Raw genomic sequence first — 15,492 nt, forward strand, 5'->3', positions numbered from 1 at the left:
CACTCTCATCCACCAGTTGTGCCTCATCCACCCTACAGCCCAGATGTCGCACCTTCCGACTTCCATCTGTATGACCCAATGAAGGATGCACTCCACGAGAAGCACGACATGGATGATAGGAAGATTATTGATGCAGTAAGACGTTGGCTCCGATGTCTACTAGTAGTGTGGCACCATGCGGGCATACAGGCCCTCCTAGTAAAGTGGCGTAAGGGCGTCGGATTGAAGTGAGATTGTGTTGAAAAATAGGGGTTTTTGGCCAAAAGAGCGGGGAATAATATGGTGTACTGGAAAGAACGCGATTTGTATTATATGGGCAGGGTGCAGCATTTATATGAGCGAGTGGGGTGGCGCAATGGGTAGCACACTGAACCCGCATTCAGGAGGACGGTAGTTCAAGTCTCCGTCCAGCCTTTCAGTTTTAGGTCTTCCGTGATATCGCTAAATCGCTCCATGCAAATTCCGCCGTGGTTCCTATGAAAGGACACAGCCGATTCCCTTCCACATCCTGGAAAACAATTCGGCTGCGCGGGATTAGACGAGTGGTCTAGGGGCGCTTCAGTCATGGACTGTGTGGCTGGTCCCGGAGGTGGTCCCTCGGACATGGGTGTGTGTGTTTTTCCTTAGGATAATTTAGGTTAAGTAGTGTATAAGCTTAGGGACTGATGACCTTAGCAGTTAAGTCCCGTAAGATTTCACACACATTTGAACATTTTTTGAAAACAATTCGTGCTTGTGCTCCGCACCTAATGCCATAATTGTCTTCATTCTTTTTTCTCTCTCTTTTGGAATTTGCTTGGGGATCACAGTCTACTGTCAGTACGCAAAAGACCTTCAAATTAATGAATGATGAAACGCTATTACTAGGTTACATCATGTATTAAAATGTGTCCTCTCTAAGTTGTGTCACTGAAAAAAGGTCGGGGACACCATTAAAAGAGCTGGCAAAAAATCTGGATTCTACCGTTCATAGAATCCAAGTGGTTAAAGGAACCTCTTACATTTCTATGCGATCCATTTGTGATAGCTACGTGGCGTTACTGTTTCTCTACAAAAATCCGCTATAGTCTAAGCTATTGTCGCCTTGTTGAGCGTATTAGCGGCTTAGAGCCACCTTGACAACACAGCCTTATTAAGCGATAAGATAGCCGACGGGTTGTCAGGCAGTCTTAAGACGGGAAAGTGGCGTGCGGTGCGCTGTGGCAGCTATGAAGCGTGAGTACAACCTAACAAAATAGGTTACTAGTTAAGTAGAAGCGCATGCTGTAAATAGTGATCATGATGGATGCTGTCAGCTTTTAGAATTACAGAATATTCAGTACACTATTATCCTTTCATTATTTTCCAATAACAACCTTCAATAATTTAATACAGTGCTGTGAATTACTGCTGGAGCGATAATAACGTCTTCGGATAGATAACAGCCAGATGTGTTATATTTCTCGTCAAAACTTTTCAGCGATACACATCAATGCTCTTTGTGCCCATCTACTTACCTTCCTCAACAGGGTACTTAAAAAATCGAAAACCATTAGTTGTGGAGAATCTTGAAACTGGCGAAGTTTGCAGGTGAAATGATGAGTGATCTGTCCGTCGGGTGTAGACATTAAGATTGGATGCTCTAGATGCTATACGAGAGGAGTAGTTTACTTGTGGCATCGAGTTTCCTCCTCCTCTTCTTCCCTTTCTTTGTATACTTATCCAAAATAACAAATACATAACACTACAGATCAAAAACACTCATTACCGTTATCCATACTATATAGATATCCCCTTGGGGGTTTTAACGGACAGCGGCGGAAGTAACGGAAGTGCAGGACAGAATTGTCGGATTTGCAGCGCGTACTGTATAAATTCGAAGTCAAAATAGTCCAACACTCAGGGAATGATCGTAGAGAAGTGATGCAGAAATCCTGCAATGGGTCATGTACATGACTCTGTTGCGTCCTGGTAGAGTGTGACATTGGGTTTGCCTTATTATGGATGAAGGGAAGGGAGATGATAGAACACGGGTGCACATAGCCTAAACAGCACTTCAAATGGTTCAAATGGCTCTGAGCACTATGGGACTTAACATCTGAGGTCATCAGTCCCCTAGAACTTAGAACTACTTAAACCTAACTAACCTAAGGACATCACACACATCCATGCCCGAGGCAGGATTCGAACCTGCGACCATAGCGGTCGCGCGGTTCCAGCCTGAAGCGCCTAGAACCGCTCGGCCACACCGGCCGGCACTAAACAGCACTAAAGGACCGCTGAGCTTAACGTACATATCCGACGGGCGGATCACGTCAATAACGTCAAACCACTTCACTTTATGAGACATTACGGAGATGTTTGGAGTTTAATCCAGAACATTGGCGGTAAGACTGGTGATCAGGAACTTCACATAAACACCTCTCCGTCCCTCACCGGCTCTACGCTGGCAGTGACAATTTTCCGCCATATGGATTCGAAGAGGCTTACGTCCGCGTCGAGTGCCATGGCGCAGACGTATGCTAGCGACGTCGGCTACGGAGGCGGATGCGAATTATATGGGACTTACAATAAGGAAGACCTAATTCTACTACAGGATTTTTCGGGAGTAGACAGATGTGCATCAGTCGACGATGATATGGACCATTCTGAAGTAAAACTTCATACAAACACATGCACTATCCTCAATGGCATTCGACACTTAATACAACTGTTTCAAACTGTCGGCGTTCGCTAGGTTGGCACCTGAATATACACACAACTGGCGCATCCGCACACTGCCACCACAAAAGCGTGGACTGATACGTCTTATCGCTCTGGGTTGTATGATTTAGAATAGTTGGAACAACGTAACAGCGTAGCTTCGTAAACTTTCCCGGCGTAGTAACTGATGACATTAATGTTGGGTCTTCAGCCGGAAGATAACCTCATTTGACACAATATTTCGGCGGTCCAGCTGGTCGACATCTTCAGGTGAGTAAGCCGCCGTAGTAACTCGCCGGAACTGAAATCAAACACACCGCCGCGGCTCCGTTATGCACGACCTGTAGGCCCACGGCGCGTGCGTGAAGGTAACAGCCTTCTAGAGCAAGGCACAACCGCGCATCGGCGGTGAAAACTCGGTCAAACAATAAATCGAAATCAAACACTATTGACAGTTTTTGATGACCGAAACAGAGACCGTTGTTTTTTTAATGTCAAACGAAACAGGGTTCCAACTCTTACTTAAAGGATACTCCTTATCTTTGTTTATAATATTTTGTCAGGTAGTCGGATTTCAATAGCCTCTTTCAGTACATAGTCCCAATAATGCGACTCAGGGCCAACCGCTTGTCTCATCGTACAACACTTTATGTCCTTCAGTAAGACAATGTTCGCCAACTGTAGATTTTTCTGGCTGAAATAAACGTGTGTGGCGATTTTGCTCCAGGTATCGATCCTGGACCGCACAAATCGTTTATGTAATATAGGCTTTCTGCAATGCCAGAGAATTTTGTAGACATTGGGCTTCCTCAAACCCAAATCATCCTTCACTGAGCCCAGCAGAGCTCTAGTTTTAGCTGGCGAACGGAATATACTTTTGATAACAAATATCTTTAAAATTCTTCCTATTTTTGAAGGTACGCTTCCCGTGAAAGGTAGGACTGCCACCAAATTGCTTGTATCTTCTGTTGGTTACTGCAATGGTCCAATCTGCAGAGCACGACGGATCTGATTTTCGGTATAACTATTCTGCTTGAACACAGCTTTTAGGTGATCCAGTTCTTGTATCAAACTATCTGGTTCTGAGATTGCATAAGCTCTTTTTACCAATATACATAGGATCCCATTGCGTTGTCTCCATCACATACAAGCGCTTGGATGTGATGCTCGAGACACTTAACGTTTATAATGTCATCTCTTTTGGGCGCCTATGTGCTACTTACGATAATTTTGTAAGGCCTGCGTGTTATAGGTAACTATTAATATCACCATTGTTTGCCTTGACGTTGTAACCTGTATGTGTCCTAAGATCCGATGATGGCGGCTCTAGTTTCGCCGAAACAGGTAATCATGGAATAAAAAGAATTCCTGCGATCTTGGCTACCAGTTTATTGTTTTATTACATTTGTTTTCGAGACTGTTTGCCGTTCCAGTTAAAAGCACTCCTGTGCATGTGCTGACTGACCTGCTAAGTACATTTCCGTTTTAAAGACAAATCATTATCCGTGAAATCTGTGCTTTCCTCAAGCCGAGTTTCCACGTCTCCAAAATGAGGTTGCAAAAGTGCTACAATATTTCTATCAACATATGTCTGCTACAGACAATTTGTCGATTATGAAACTAAATAATTCATGATTAAGTGAGTGCGCAAATGAGTGAAATTGTCTGCATCTGACCATATGTTGACTATTTGTATCATATAAAAATTATCTTATTGCTTCAGAGTGTCAAAAATAATCAAATAACAATGAAAATTTGTTTTGTTTGTGATATATACTGTTAATAAATGTGAAATATAAAACCAAGTCGCACGCAGTGCAACTGCACTGCCATTTAAATGTGGCGTGTTCACTGTTTCCCCTTTTTCCCCCTCCTGGCGCTCCGAGGGCGTGCGGTGGCAGTAAGGGATATGTGCATTGAGGTCAAGCACTATGGCACTCGTGTCAGGACTTGGATAGCGAGCCGAATTCTTGGCCGCCCTGATCTGATAGGATATCTGTGCGATTACACAAAGATCAAGTGAAACAATTTGTTCTCCTTCTAGCAGCAGTTCACCATAGGTAGCTGCAGCAGCCAACGCTACCAAGACATTGGGAGAAATGCAAGTCGTTACCATTTTTTCAAGAAGGGTCATGCAATAGATGCAATCACAGAACTATGCCGATGACGTCAATATGTTGTCGAATTATGGAAAATATTTAATGCTCCTGCATTACGAAGTTTTTTGGGGACCAAAAACCACCAATATGTAAATCAATGAGGAGCTTGCAAACCCAAGTTAACACAATGTTCCTTGACTTCCGCAGGACAGTCAATACAGTTCTGCTCTTTCAGCTAGGAAAAAATATGTTACCAACTAGCGGACTAGATTTTTGGCTAGGTTCAGGACTTCCAGGCAGACAGAGCTCAACATATGCTTCAAAATGGGACGAAATCGACAGGAGCCAGAGTAATCATTCTGCCACCGAAACAAGCCACAAATGGGGAAATCCACTGGCATAAGAAACTTTGAGAGAGGGAAGATTGTTATGGCCCTGTGCTTGGCATCCAGAAAACTACGAAACTGGTCGGCTGTTCGAGTGATATTGTCATGAGCTACAAGAAAAGTTGCTGAACAACAGTGAAACCATGAGTAGGTGACAAGATGTTGGACGTCCACACTTCGTCACAGAACATATTATGGAGGATGTTAATCTAGCGTTCCATGGGACCTGTGGTGGTAATCGGCGGCCCCATGACAGCCCTGAACAGTATGAACATTATTAGGGACCACCTGCATCCCTTCACGTCTGATACCTTCCCAGACGGCGGTGGCACCATCCGGCAAGATAACCGTCCATGTCACAAGGCGAGAATAAGGAAAGGCCACTTCCATCAGCAAGAGCATTGCTCGCTCATGAGTTTACCAACAGACAGTAGTTTGAGAAGCACGGTAGTGAACTCGTGTTGATGTGTTGCCACCAAATTCCCCTGAAATTAACCTGATGAGACACATCTGGAACACTTTCAGGCTCCAGCTTCTCGCCCACAAATCAGAGGCCCGTAATTCACTGAAATTACGTGACCTGCGCAAAGTCATCTGTGCCACATACTTCTCGGAGCCTACCAAGTATTTTTCGAATCCATGCCTCTGCTGTATTGCGTACCAAACGTGCTTATTAAGCAAGAGTATGTAGTGGAACAAAGTTAAGAACAATTAGAATTTTGAGACACTATTAATTTTCTGAATTAAGCATACTGGAAACAATGAACGACGATACTACAGCCTGTTCACAAGTAGTGAACTACATCTACATCTACTCTGTAAGTCACCTTTCTGTCTGTTGCAGAGATCACCTATGATAACTGATGTGTTGGCAAACGTGCCAACACCTTGCAGATAGAGGAGGCCGAAATGCACGCTATCTAACGCAGACGGGCGTGAATTCTGGAACAGGATAAGTAGTGAATGGAAGCAAGAAAAGTACGTTGCTTTGGGAATACTTAACTTTTATATAGTCCTTTGGTTTACAACGTTCTGGATGAGACATTTCATACGATAACTATCAAACTATGTAAAGCTAATGGCGCCTTGCTAGGTCGTAGCCATGGACTTAGCTGAAGGCTATTCTAACTGTCTCTCGGCAAATGAGAGAAAGGCTTCGTCAGTGTAGTCGCTAGCAAAGTCGTCGTACAACTGGGGCGACTGCTATTCCGTGTCTCGAGACCTGCCTTGTGGTGGCGCTCGGTCTGCGATCACACAGTGGCGACACGCGGGTCCGACATGTACTAAATGGACTGCGGCCGATTTAAGCTACCACCTAGCAAGTGTGGTGTCTGGCGGTGACACCACATTCCTCCCCCGCAAATCGGCGAACGGTCGTGTTATAAGGCTTCCGACCGCCGTGGGGAGGACCCCATGTTGACGTATGCGATGAGGTGGGGAGCCTAGCACCAGGCGAGGCTGTGCCACTCGCACCCGGCCATTCGGTCCGAGGGGAGCTAGGAAACGCCTGAAAACATAGTCCAGGGTGCACGTGAACATGCGGTGTATGCGCCCGTAAAGAGACAGGAGGGGCCGAAGGGTCGACCTCCATTGCTTCGGGGTATCTGACGCGCGAAGACGCCATGTGGTCCGGAGCGGGCAAGAGTTCCATGGCGGAGGACAGCTGGTCCCGGGAAGCGATCGGCGGCGCGTGACCCGGGGAGGCGCTTGGCGGCTGCAGCGAAGCGTCGAATGCGGGCGGCGCCGGCGGGAGAACAGGCGGCGGCGGCGGCGGCTGCGGCGGCGCGTCGCCATGGGGCAAAATGGAAGGCATCGTCGGTAACACCTGGGGATGAGGCGAGCCAGTAGATGGGTCCCCAGGGCGCTGACCGGACGGCACCGTCGCTGAAAGCAGACGGGGAGCGGCAGAACCCGTGCGACGACAGAGGCGCAGCTGATTGAGATGCCGACGCACCTCACCAGAGGCCCCCAAAACCAAATACATCGCGCGGCCGAGGCAGCGAAGAATGCGCCCTGCGAGCCAACGCCGTGAACCTCGATAGTTGCGATAAAATACAACGTCGCCTGGAGCAAAAGCAGAAGTCTGCCGCTGCACAGGAACCTGATGCGGCGGATGCAGCAAAGACATTAAGGTTCGAAGAGGACGACCGTGGAGCAACTCAGCCGGCGAGCGACCATATCGGGGCTGAGAGTGATACGAAGACAAAAAGAGCAACAACGCGTCCTCCCGAGTATGCGATTCTTTCAACTTCAACATCTGTGACTTGAAAGTCCGGACCAATCGTTCAGCGGCACCGTTTGACTGAGGCGAAAACGGCGCGGATGTCAGATGTTGAATACCATTGGCCTTGCAGAATGACTGAAATTCCGCGGACATGAAATGTGGGCCATTGTCAGAAACTATAGTCTGCGGAAGACCTTCAATGCAAAAGATAGCAGACAACGCTTGGATGGTGGCAGAGGACGTCGTGGAAGACATCCGGACAACAAAAGGAAAATTACTGAAGGCATCTACCAGAACCAACCATCGAGCATTCCAGAATGGACCAGCAAAATCGATGTGCAAGCGTTGCCAAGGGGAAGTGGCTTTTGGCCATGCAAAGACTTTCTGCGGCGGTGCGGATTGTTGTTCGGCACACGCCATGCATGAAGAACACATATGCGTAATCGCAGCATCGATTCCGAACCAAGTACAGTGCTGACGAGCAAGTTGCTTCGTTCGCACTATACCCCAATGACCTTGGTGAAGAAGCCGTAAAACAGAGGACTGTAACGAACGTGGGACCACGACTCTAGACGGATCATTATCAGAACGCAACAACAAAACACCACGTCGAACAAAAAGTCTCTCCTTATGAGCAAAAAATCGGCGAACCAACGGATCCTCGATCCGAGACTTTGACAAAGGCCATTGCGTAGCAACAAAACGCAAAACGGTAGCAAGGACAGGGTCAGCAGCTGTGGCTGTAGCTACACGACGAAAATCAATCGGAAACGATTCGACCACTTCACCGGTTTCCGAATCAATGAACATGCAAGCAAGTTCGGAAGAATCGAATGCTTTATCCTCAGCAACAGGCAAACGGGACACGCATCGGCGTTTCCGTGCTTAGCAGTGGACCGATACAAGATATCCTAGCGGTACTGCGAGAGGAAAATAGACCAGCGAATGAATTTCTGCGCTGTACGTGGAGGTACAGGCTTGTTCGGATGAAAAAGCGACGTCAAAGGTTTGTGGTCTGTGATGATGGTAAAGTGACAACCATACAAGAAATCATGTAACTTAGTAACACCAAACACGAGAAAGCGCGGTCGCATTCCGTCGTCCAGACGAACGGAACACCTGTACGGCGTAAGCGATGAAGCGGAGCTGAAATGGAAGAGGCATTGCGCACATTCACTCACACCTTGTGATTCGAAATCGTTTAATGTTCTTGCGACCTCATCACACAATGCGTGGGGAACAGTGCGCGCTCTGAAAAATTGCGGTTGCGCGTTGACTTTCAGTTCCAAATGTGCTTCATAGTTCGTAGCGCAACCAAGGCCCGGTGCAAAATTGTCTGCAAATTCTTCACATAGCCGAGAAACACTGTCTGAAGGCACAGTCTGATTCACTGATAGGACCTGATTTACAATAGACATGTTAAACAACTGAAATAAATCCAAACCAAACAAGTTCACTGCAGTAGACGAACGAAGAACGTAAAATGACACAAGTTTTGTTTGTCCCTTGTATGTTGCAAGAAGACTGCACTGTCCTAACACATGAATTTTCTGTCCTGAATATGTAGTTAGCTTAACATTTGCGGAACGCAACGGAGGTTTGCCCAGTTGTTTGTACGTGTCGTGATTGAGCAATGAAACTGCAGCTCCGGTATCGAGCTGGAATGGTATGACCTTGCCATTAAAGTCCAAATCTACAAAAAGTTTATTGTCCTGCTGACGACAAGAGCGATTGTCTTGTGCAATTTGAACAGACACTGGTACAGAATCACTTGCTAATTGACGTGATTTCCGGCGACGTCGACGCACAGTTTTTGTGGGACGAACACAGTCACTGTTAGAGACAGTGTCACTGGACGAAGCGGAATTAACTACATGAATGTCCATGGGGGAAGGTCCACGAGCCTGAGTATTCTTGGTTCGATTCCGGCGCGAAGCAAAAGGGCCTGGAATGGTTGTGAGTGTCTGATCTGAGCTTTTTCTGGCAAACACTTTGAACATGTCCTTTTTTATTACAGAAAAAGCAAATAGCTTGGCGTGACGGGCAATTTTCACGCGAATGTCTAGTAGCACACCGCGGGCATGATTTCACTGCAGTTGTGTGCTGGCGCGGCACACCTGGTGTAGAGCGTGGCGGCAGCTGCGCAGACGTGCGCGAGGGCAGTTGACCGGGCCGCGCAGCGCGCCCTGCTGGCCGGTTAATGTTACACACAGCTGGCGAAGTGGCAAATGATTCCTGAGCAAAGTCAAGCGTGTCTTGTCTATCCAATATGTCTATCACTTTTTGAAGGGAGGGATTAACTAGTTTCAAAATTTGCTCCCGTATGCGAACATCAGAAACGTTCTGTGCAATTGCATCACGTACCATAGTATCTGAATAAGGAAGGCCACAGTCACATTCAAACGCACAATCCCTAGTAAGGCCTTGCAAAGTTGCAACCCACTCCCTATTAGTTTGACTGGCCGTACGTTTTGTACGAAAGAAAGTATACTTTTTTGCAACTACATTAACTGTTTCTTTGAAATAGGCGTCCAATGCCGACAAAATTTCTTCGTAGGACAGAGTTGCTACGTCGCGTCGGGGAAACAATTTCACTATCACACGGTACGTTTGCACCCCTACACAAGCCAATAAATGAGGCTGCCGCTCGTTACCTTGAATTCTGTAGGCGGCGAGATGAAATCCAAACTGGCGTGACCATTCCGTCCAGGTCTCTTGCTGTGCATCAAAATTGCGAAACGGCGGTGCAACTGCATGTTGTGGCTGCGGTAGCGGAGAAGCGGCGGCTGCCGCATCGGTTTGAATGGCACGTTGACCCTGGACGAGCTGTCCAAGGACATCCAATAACGCCTGCATCTGCTGATTTTGCAAGCGATAAAATTCGGACAGTACATCGGGAGATTGTGGCGAAGCCATGACACCAGTAAATGTAAGCAATTAGAAAGAACAAGACCCGTTCCGTTGCCTCATCGCCAATGATGTGTTGGCAAATGTGCCAACACCTTGCAGATAGAGGAGGCCGAAATGCACGCTATCTAATGCAGACGGGCGTGAATTCTGGAACAGGATAAGTAGTGAATGGTAGCAAGAAAAGTACGTTGCTTTGGGAATACTTAACTTTTATATAGTCCTTTGGTTTACAACGTTCTGGATGAGACATTTCATACGATAACTATCAAACTATGTAAGGCTAATGGCGCCTTGCTAGGTCGTAGCCATGGACTTAGCTGAAGGCTATTCTAACTGTCTCTCGGCAAATGAGAGAAAGGCTTCGTCAGTGTAGTCGCTAGCAAAGTCGTCGTACAACTGGGGCGAGTGCTATTCCGTATCTCGAGACCTGCCTTGTGGTGGCGCTCGGCCTGCGATCACACAGTGGCGACACGCGGGTCCAACATGTACTAAATGGACCGCGGCCGATTTAAGCTACCACCTAGCAAGTGTGGTGTCTGGCGGTGACACCACAATAACAGTATCATTTTCCCCTCACCCATGTTATATTTGCGAACGAGCTTTCATTTCTCATCTTCTCGTTGTTGTCTTCTTTCGAGTCGTGTGTGGGAGGGAGTAATACATCACCCGACATTTAGTCACATACACTCTTGGAATTTTAATGGTAAACCTGTCTAATGTACAACGCCTCTCTTGTAGCGACTGCCTCTAGGATTTGTTGGGTATATCCTTAAGGCTCTCGTGGTTTTTGAACGTATCCGTCACGAAACACGCCGCTCTTCATTGGAACTTCTCCATTGGTTATGTTAATATAAACTGGTAACGGTTCCAGACTGATGAGCAAAAGTCAAGAATAGACCTAACGACTGTTTCAAAGCCAGTTCTTTTAAATCTTCTTGAATTCTTAATCCCTCGGTTTTCTTTCCTTTTCTTCCAGTATTCCTTCATTGTTTCACTGTTTCTTTTTCTGCTCTGTCTTCTGGCCATTTAGTGCCACTTTTCTTTTCCCTCCTATCTTGGAATCCTTCCAGTTTTAAATATTTTTCCATAAAAATCTCTCTGTCCACTACTTCTTCTCCTCTTATGCTATTGTTTTCCAAGTCTCTCCTAACATAAGAAATCCAGGATGCTGTTAATTTCTCTTCTCTAAAATATTTGAAGCTTTTCTTGGAGTGTCTATTGTCATCCATTCTGCATATACGCCCAAAAATAGTAACCTCCTCTTCTGTATTGTTTGTGGTGTAATGGTGCGCCCCAAAATCGCCAAAAAGGATTTTAATGGAAGGTCTGGACCCCAGGGTTTTGGATTGTCATTCACCATTTGTTGCACACGAAATGATTTATTCATAAAAAGTTTCAGAATTACTTTAACAACAACCCCTTTGTGGGCAAGAGATCAATAAGCAACACTTCATATGACATGAAACAATTAACAACAACTTTTACAATTAACGAAGGATCGAACGAATAATGAATTCCCAAAATTTATTTACAGTAGCTAACAAGCCTCAAAGAGCGGCAACCATACTATTATCTTCTAATAACTTTCGAGCGTGCCACCGGATCCCGTCGACATTCTGTGACATTTCGGCCCAAAGACGTCCGGCCATTTTCAGATGAGTGGAAAACAGAAAACTACCAGTAGCATTCACGGTATTTATACCGAATCTCGTGCATGCGAAATGTGTTGGTGTCTTTCGGCAGCTACGTCAGGTGGTGTTATGCGCGGGACAGCCGACTTATGTGTGCTGTCCTCGGTGGTGGAACTGAGAAATGATGTGATCATTGAGTATCGAACAACCTCGTCGATTCAGTTGTGACTGGACAGTTAAAATTATCCAGTCACAGCGGAATTGAGGGGGAGTCACAGTGAAATCGACGGGGTCTTTCGGTACTCAATGATGAGATCATCTCTCGGTTCTACTACCGAGGGCAGCACACACAGCTCGGCTGTCCCGCGCATACGCCGAAAAGACGCCAGGACGCCACCACATTTCGCATGCGCAAGATTCGGCAAAAATACCGCGAATACAACTGGGCTATTCAGTAGTTGTCTTTTCACCTGAAGATGGCCAGACGTCTCTGGGCCGAAACAGCGTGGCAATGTCGACGGCATCTGGCTGCACACCCGAAAATTATTAGAAGAAGAAATACGCAAGGAAAACTTCTGAAGTTACGTACTCATAATAATTTACCCGCAGAAAGATCAAGATTACTTAAATAAAGGGCGAGACCTCTCTCCAGGAAAATTAGGGGATCACAACTACTTTTTATTAAAATAATTTTAACAATACGTGATAATTGCTATTAGCGGGGAAAAGAGACCATCATATTCTTAGTGAATACCGCAGGTGAATTCTTTATGCTCACCAACATTTTCAGGAAAGAGTTTACATATGAACATTTTTTCTTTTACAAATGTAAAAATACAAAAGCAGTAAAAAATTACCAGTCTCAATATACAACCCGAAGAGAAAGTCATATGCAGAATTAAAACCCTGTTAATGACTGCTTGGAGGGCACAAGCTATTACAGCAAACACTCCAGAATTGTGTCAAACACTTTGGGGAGAAGTACGAGACGAATACAACTTATATGGTATACGAATTCCGCGCAAGGAGTCGGCTCCGATAACACCATCGCTCACAACGGTAGACAAAGTTAATGCCTCGCTAAGCACAACCGCTCGTCGGCCGCCGGAGGGACAAACTGTGTACCGATAGTCTACGGGCGTGCGAAATAATTATCACAAGCCCCAAACAGGCTCGAACACTAACGCCCGCGCACAGCAGTAAAAGGCCCACAACCAGTCGAGTTTAGCGTAAATATAGAACACGCATCAGTAACTATTAAATTACGAATTCCACAACTGCGTGCACACCAAATCAAATTAACAGAACTAAGCTCAAAACACCGCAAGGAACCCCTGTGCGGCGACACAATTTCAACCGAGTGAACAAAATATAAATTAAGAACACATGTGGAGCGGCAGCCAAATTAAGTGTATAAAAAATATATACCTTAAAATGTTCAGTTAAAACCATATCTAAATTGTCATAAAACTAATTCATCAAATATCCAGTTATAAATCTTTCTTGCAGTCATTCCTTATCCGGTGGAGAGGCAACACTCAAAACTCTCCAGAAAATATCTGGCGGAATAACAAGGCTGTCGAATACGACCTCTGCTATGCAATACACAGTGCTGCCTGGAACAGACCAAACGCCAGAACCGATAGAGGACAAAATAACAAATACCTTCAATGTTCACAGGTTCTCAAGGGAACAGTGTCAGTGAAACTATCATATTCTGTTACGGAAAACTTGAAATACCGATCCGAGCAATAAATTATGAATTCAGAGTTCAGGAGCAAACAGCAAATTTCACTTAAAACAACTTCAGGGTAAACACACCTGCAGATATAGACGCCAGAAAACATGCTCAAATAAAACAACGTAAGCATAGTAAAATCACCTTAAAGGCTTAAAACATTTCCAGGGCCCACGATTGACAGCACAATTTCTCCAACTGGTAAATAAATGAACCAGGTTCAGACAGCAACAACCGTCACCGACCCCCAAGCGCCTGGGCTCTTCGGCTTGTCCACAACACGCCGCAAGAACTGCTGACGCTGGCCTGATCCACGACCACTAAGCTCGTTCCGTCCTCACCTCTCTCCAGTGACCCTTTTTGTTCCCACCATAGCGCCACCTCGCACTCGAGTCGCAACCTACGATCAAAGATCAAAACAGTGGACAAGGGTCCATTCCCAGAGAGCCACCACGTCCCATCTGGTACGTTCTTTATGTTCTGATAAATTTCATCGTTACTTCTTAATATTCAAGATGCTGCATTTTTCTGAAGATCTGACTTTTTCCGTATAATTCTTCTCTCTAATGCTGATAATAATTTAAAATCAATGGTAGACATTCACTAGAATACAAGCACTCTGGTTTTACGACTGTGTTCTAATGCTTTAAGTCTTTTCGGTAAGCAATTTTTGTTGTAGGCGTTCTTTGTTACACCATACGCTTTTCCCATCTTGTGTATGCACTGCTGCATCTCTCCTGCTTTCAGCAAACGTGACAAAATGATCCCCAAGTGCTAGGCAGATTATTGCAAAACCTTTGTTTCTTCTCCCTAGCACGAGTGGCGATACTTCGGATAGTTTCAGTTTTTCATTCTAAATTCTTACAGTTTTCTCCATGAAAAGCCACTTCTTTCATAGACAACTTGCATTTCCTTAAGACTCTTCTAATTAATGTCGCCCTGGAATCTGCTTTTCCGAGATCAGCAGTGTAATCGAATGAAAAAGGATCTCTTTTTCCCGTTTATGCGCAATACGCTAAGTTAATTTGCTCTAAGGGTGAACTCCCAGCGCGTGTGCTTATCGTCGATCCTCTGCAGGTATCCCTGTATTTCACTACAGTCTTATATTCTATATCTATATCTAAATAGACATATTCTGCAAGCCACTGCACAGTGCATCTTACACGACAGGCGAAGTATCAAAGTTTTGACAACGCTGTGCTGTTGACTATCTGCAGCAACATGGAGACTGTACCATAGGAGAAATCATTTTCTATGTTGGTATTTCAGCTAGGTCAATTCATTGTTCAAGTGCAAGTGCATTCCGTCGTCGATTCATCAAGAAGCCGCCTCTGCACAAGCAGATTTATGACCGGCATTCAAAATTTTTGGAAGTTGGTTGCATATACAAGGAACGAGCACTGGTCGACCACGCACGTCTGATGTAAGTGTCGAGTGTATCTGAGACGCGTTCTGGCCGAGCGGTTCTAGGCGCGCTGCTGCTACGGTCGCAGGTTCGAATCCTGCCTCGGGCATGGATATGTGTGATGTCCTTAGATTAGTTAGGTTTAAGTAGTTCTAAGTCTAGGGGACTGATGACCTCAGATGTTAAGTCCCATAGTGCTTAGAGCCATTTGAATTTTGAGAACTTCAGCTTCCTGAAAAAACAGTGTGACGAGTCCTGAAACGACGCCTAAATATGAAGCCTTACAAGTTGCAGCTACTGCAGGAGTAACGTCCCGGCAAAGATAAAAGGAGGAATGAATTTTGCATTTCATTTCTTCAGGATTTTTTTTCCAATGACTTATCTTTTCTGACGAATGGACGTATCATCTGTCGGTTG

General features: G+C 45.6%; 1 protein-coding gene across 1 annotated transcript in view; it reads left to right on the forward strand.

Moving 5' to 3' along the window:
* The first annotated feature begins 1,095 nt into the window (after positions 1-1,095).
* LOC126456339 (sialin-like) overlaps positions 1,096-15,492 on the forward strand; it is a 136,775-nt gene continuing 122,378 nt past the window's right edge. The window contains exon 1 of the mRNA XM_050092092.1: positions 1,096-1,215. Within this exon, the coding sequence (XP_049948049.1) occupies positions 1,209-1,215 (7 nt within the window). The 5' untranslated portion in view covers positions 1,096-1,208. The remainder of the gene's footprint in view (positions 1,216-15,492) is intronic.

This window comes from Schistocerca serialis, chromosome 2, assembly GCF_023864345.2.
Source record: "Schistocerca serialis cubense isolate TAMUIC-IGC-003099 chromosome 2, iqSchSeri2.2, whole genome shotgun sequence".
In the NCBI taxonomy this organism is placed as follows: domain Eukaryota; kingdom Metazoa; phylum Arthropoda; class Insecta; order Orthoptera; family Acrididae; genus Schistocerca; species Schistocerca serialis.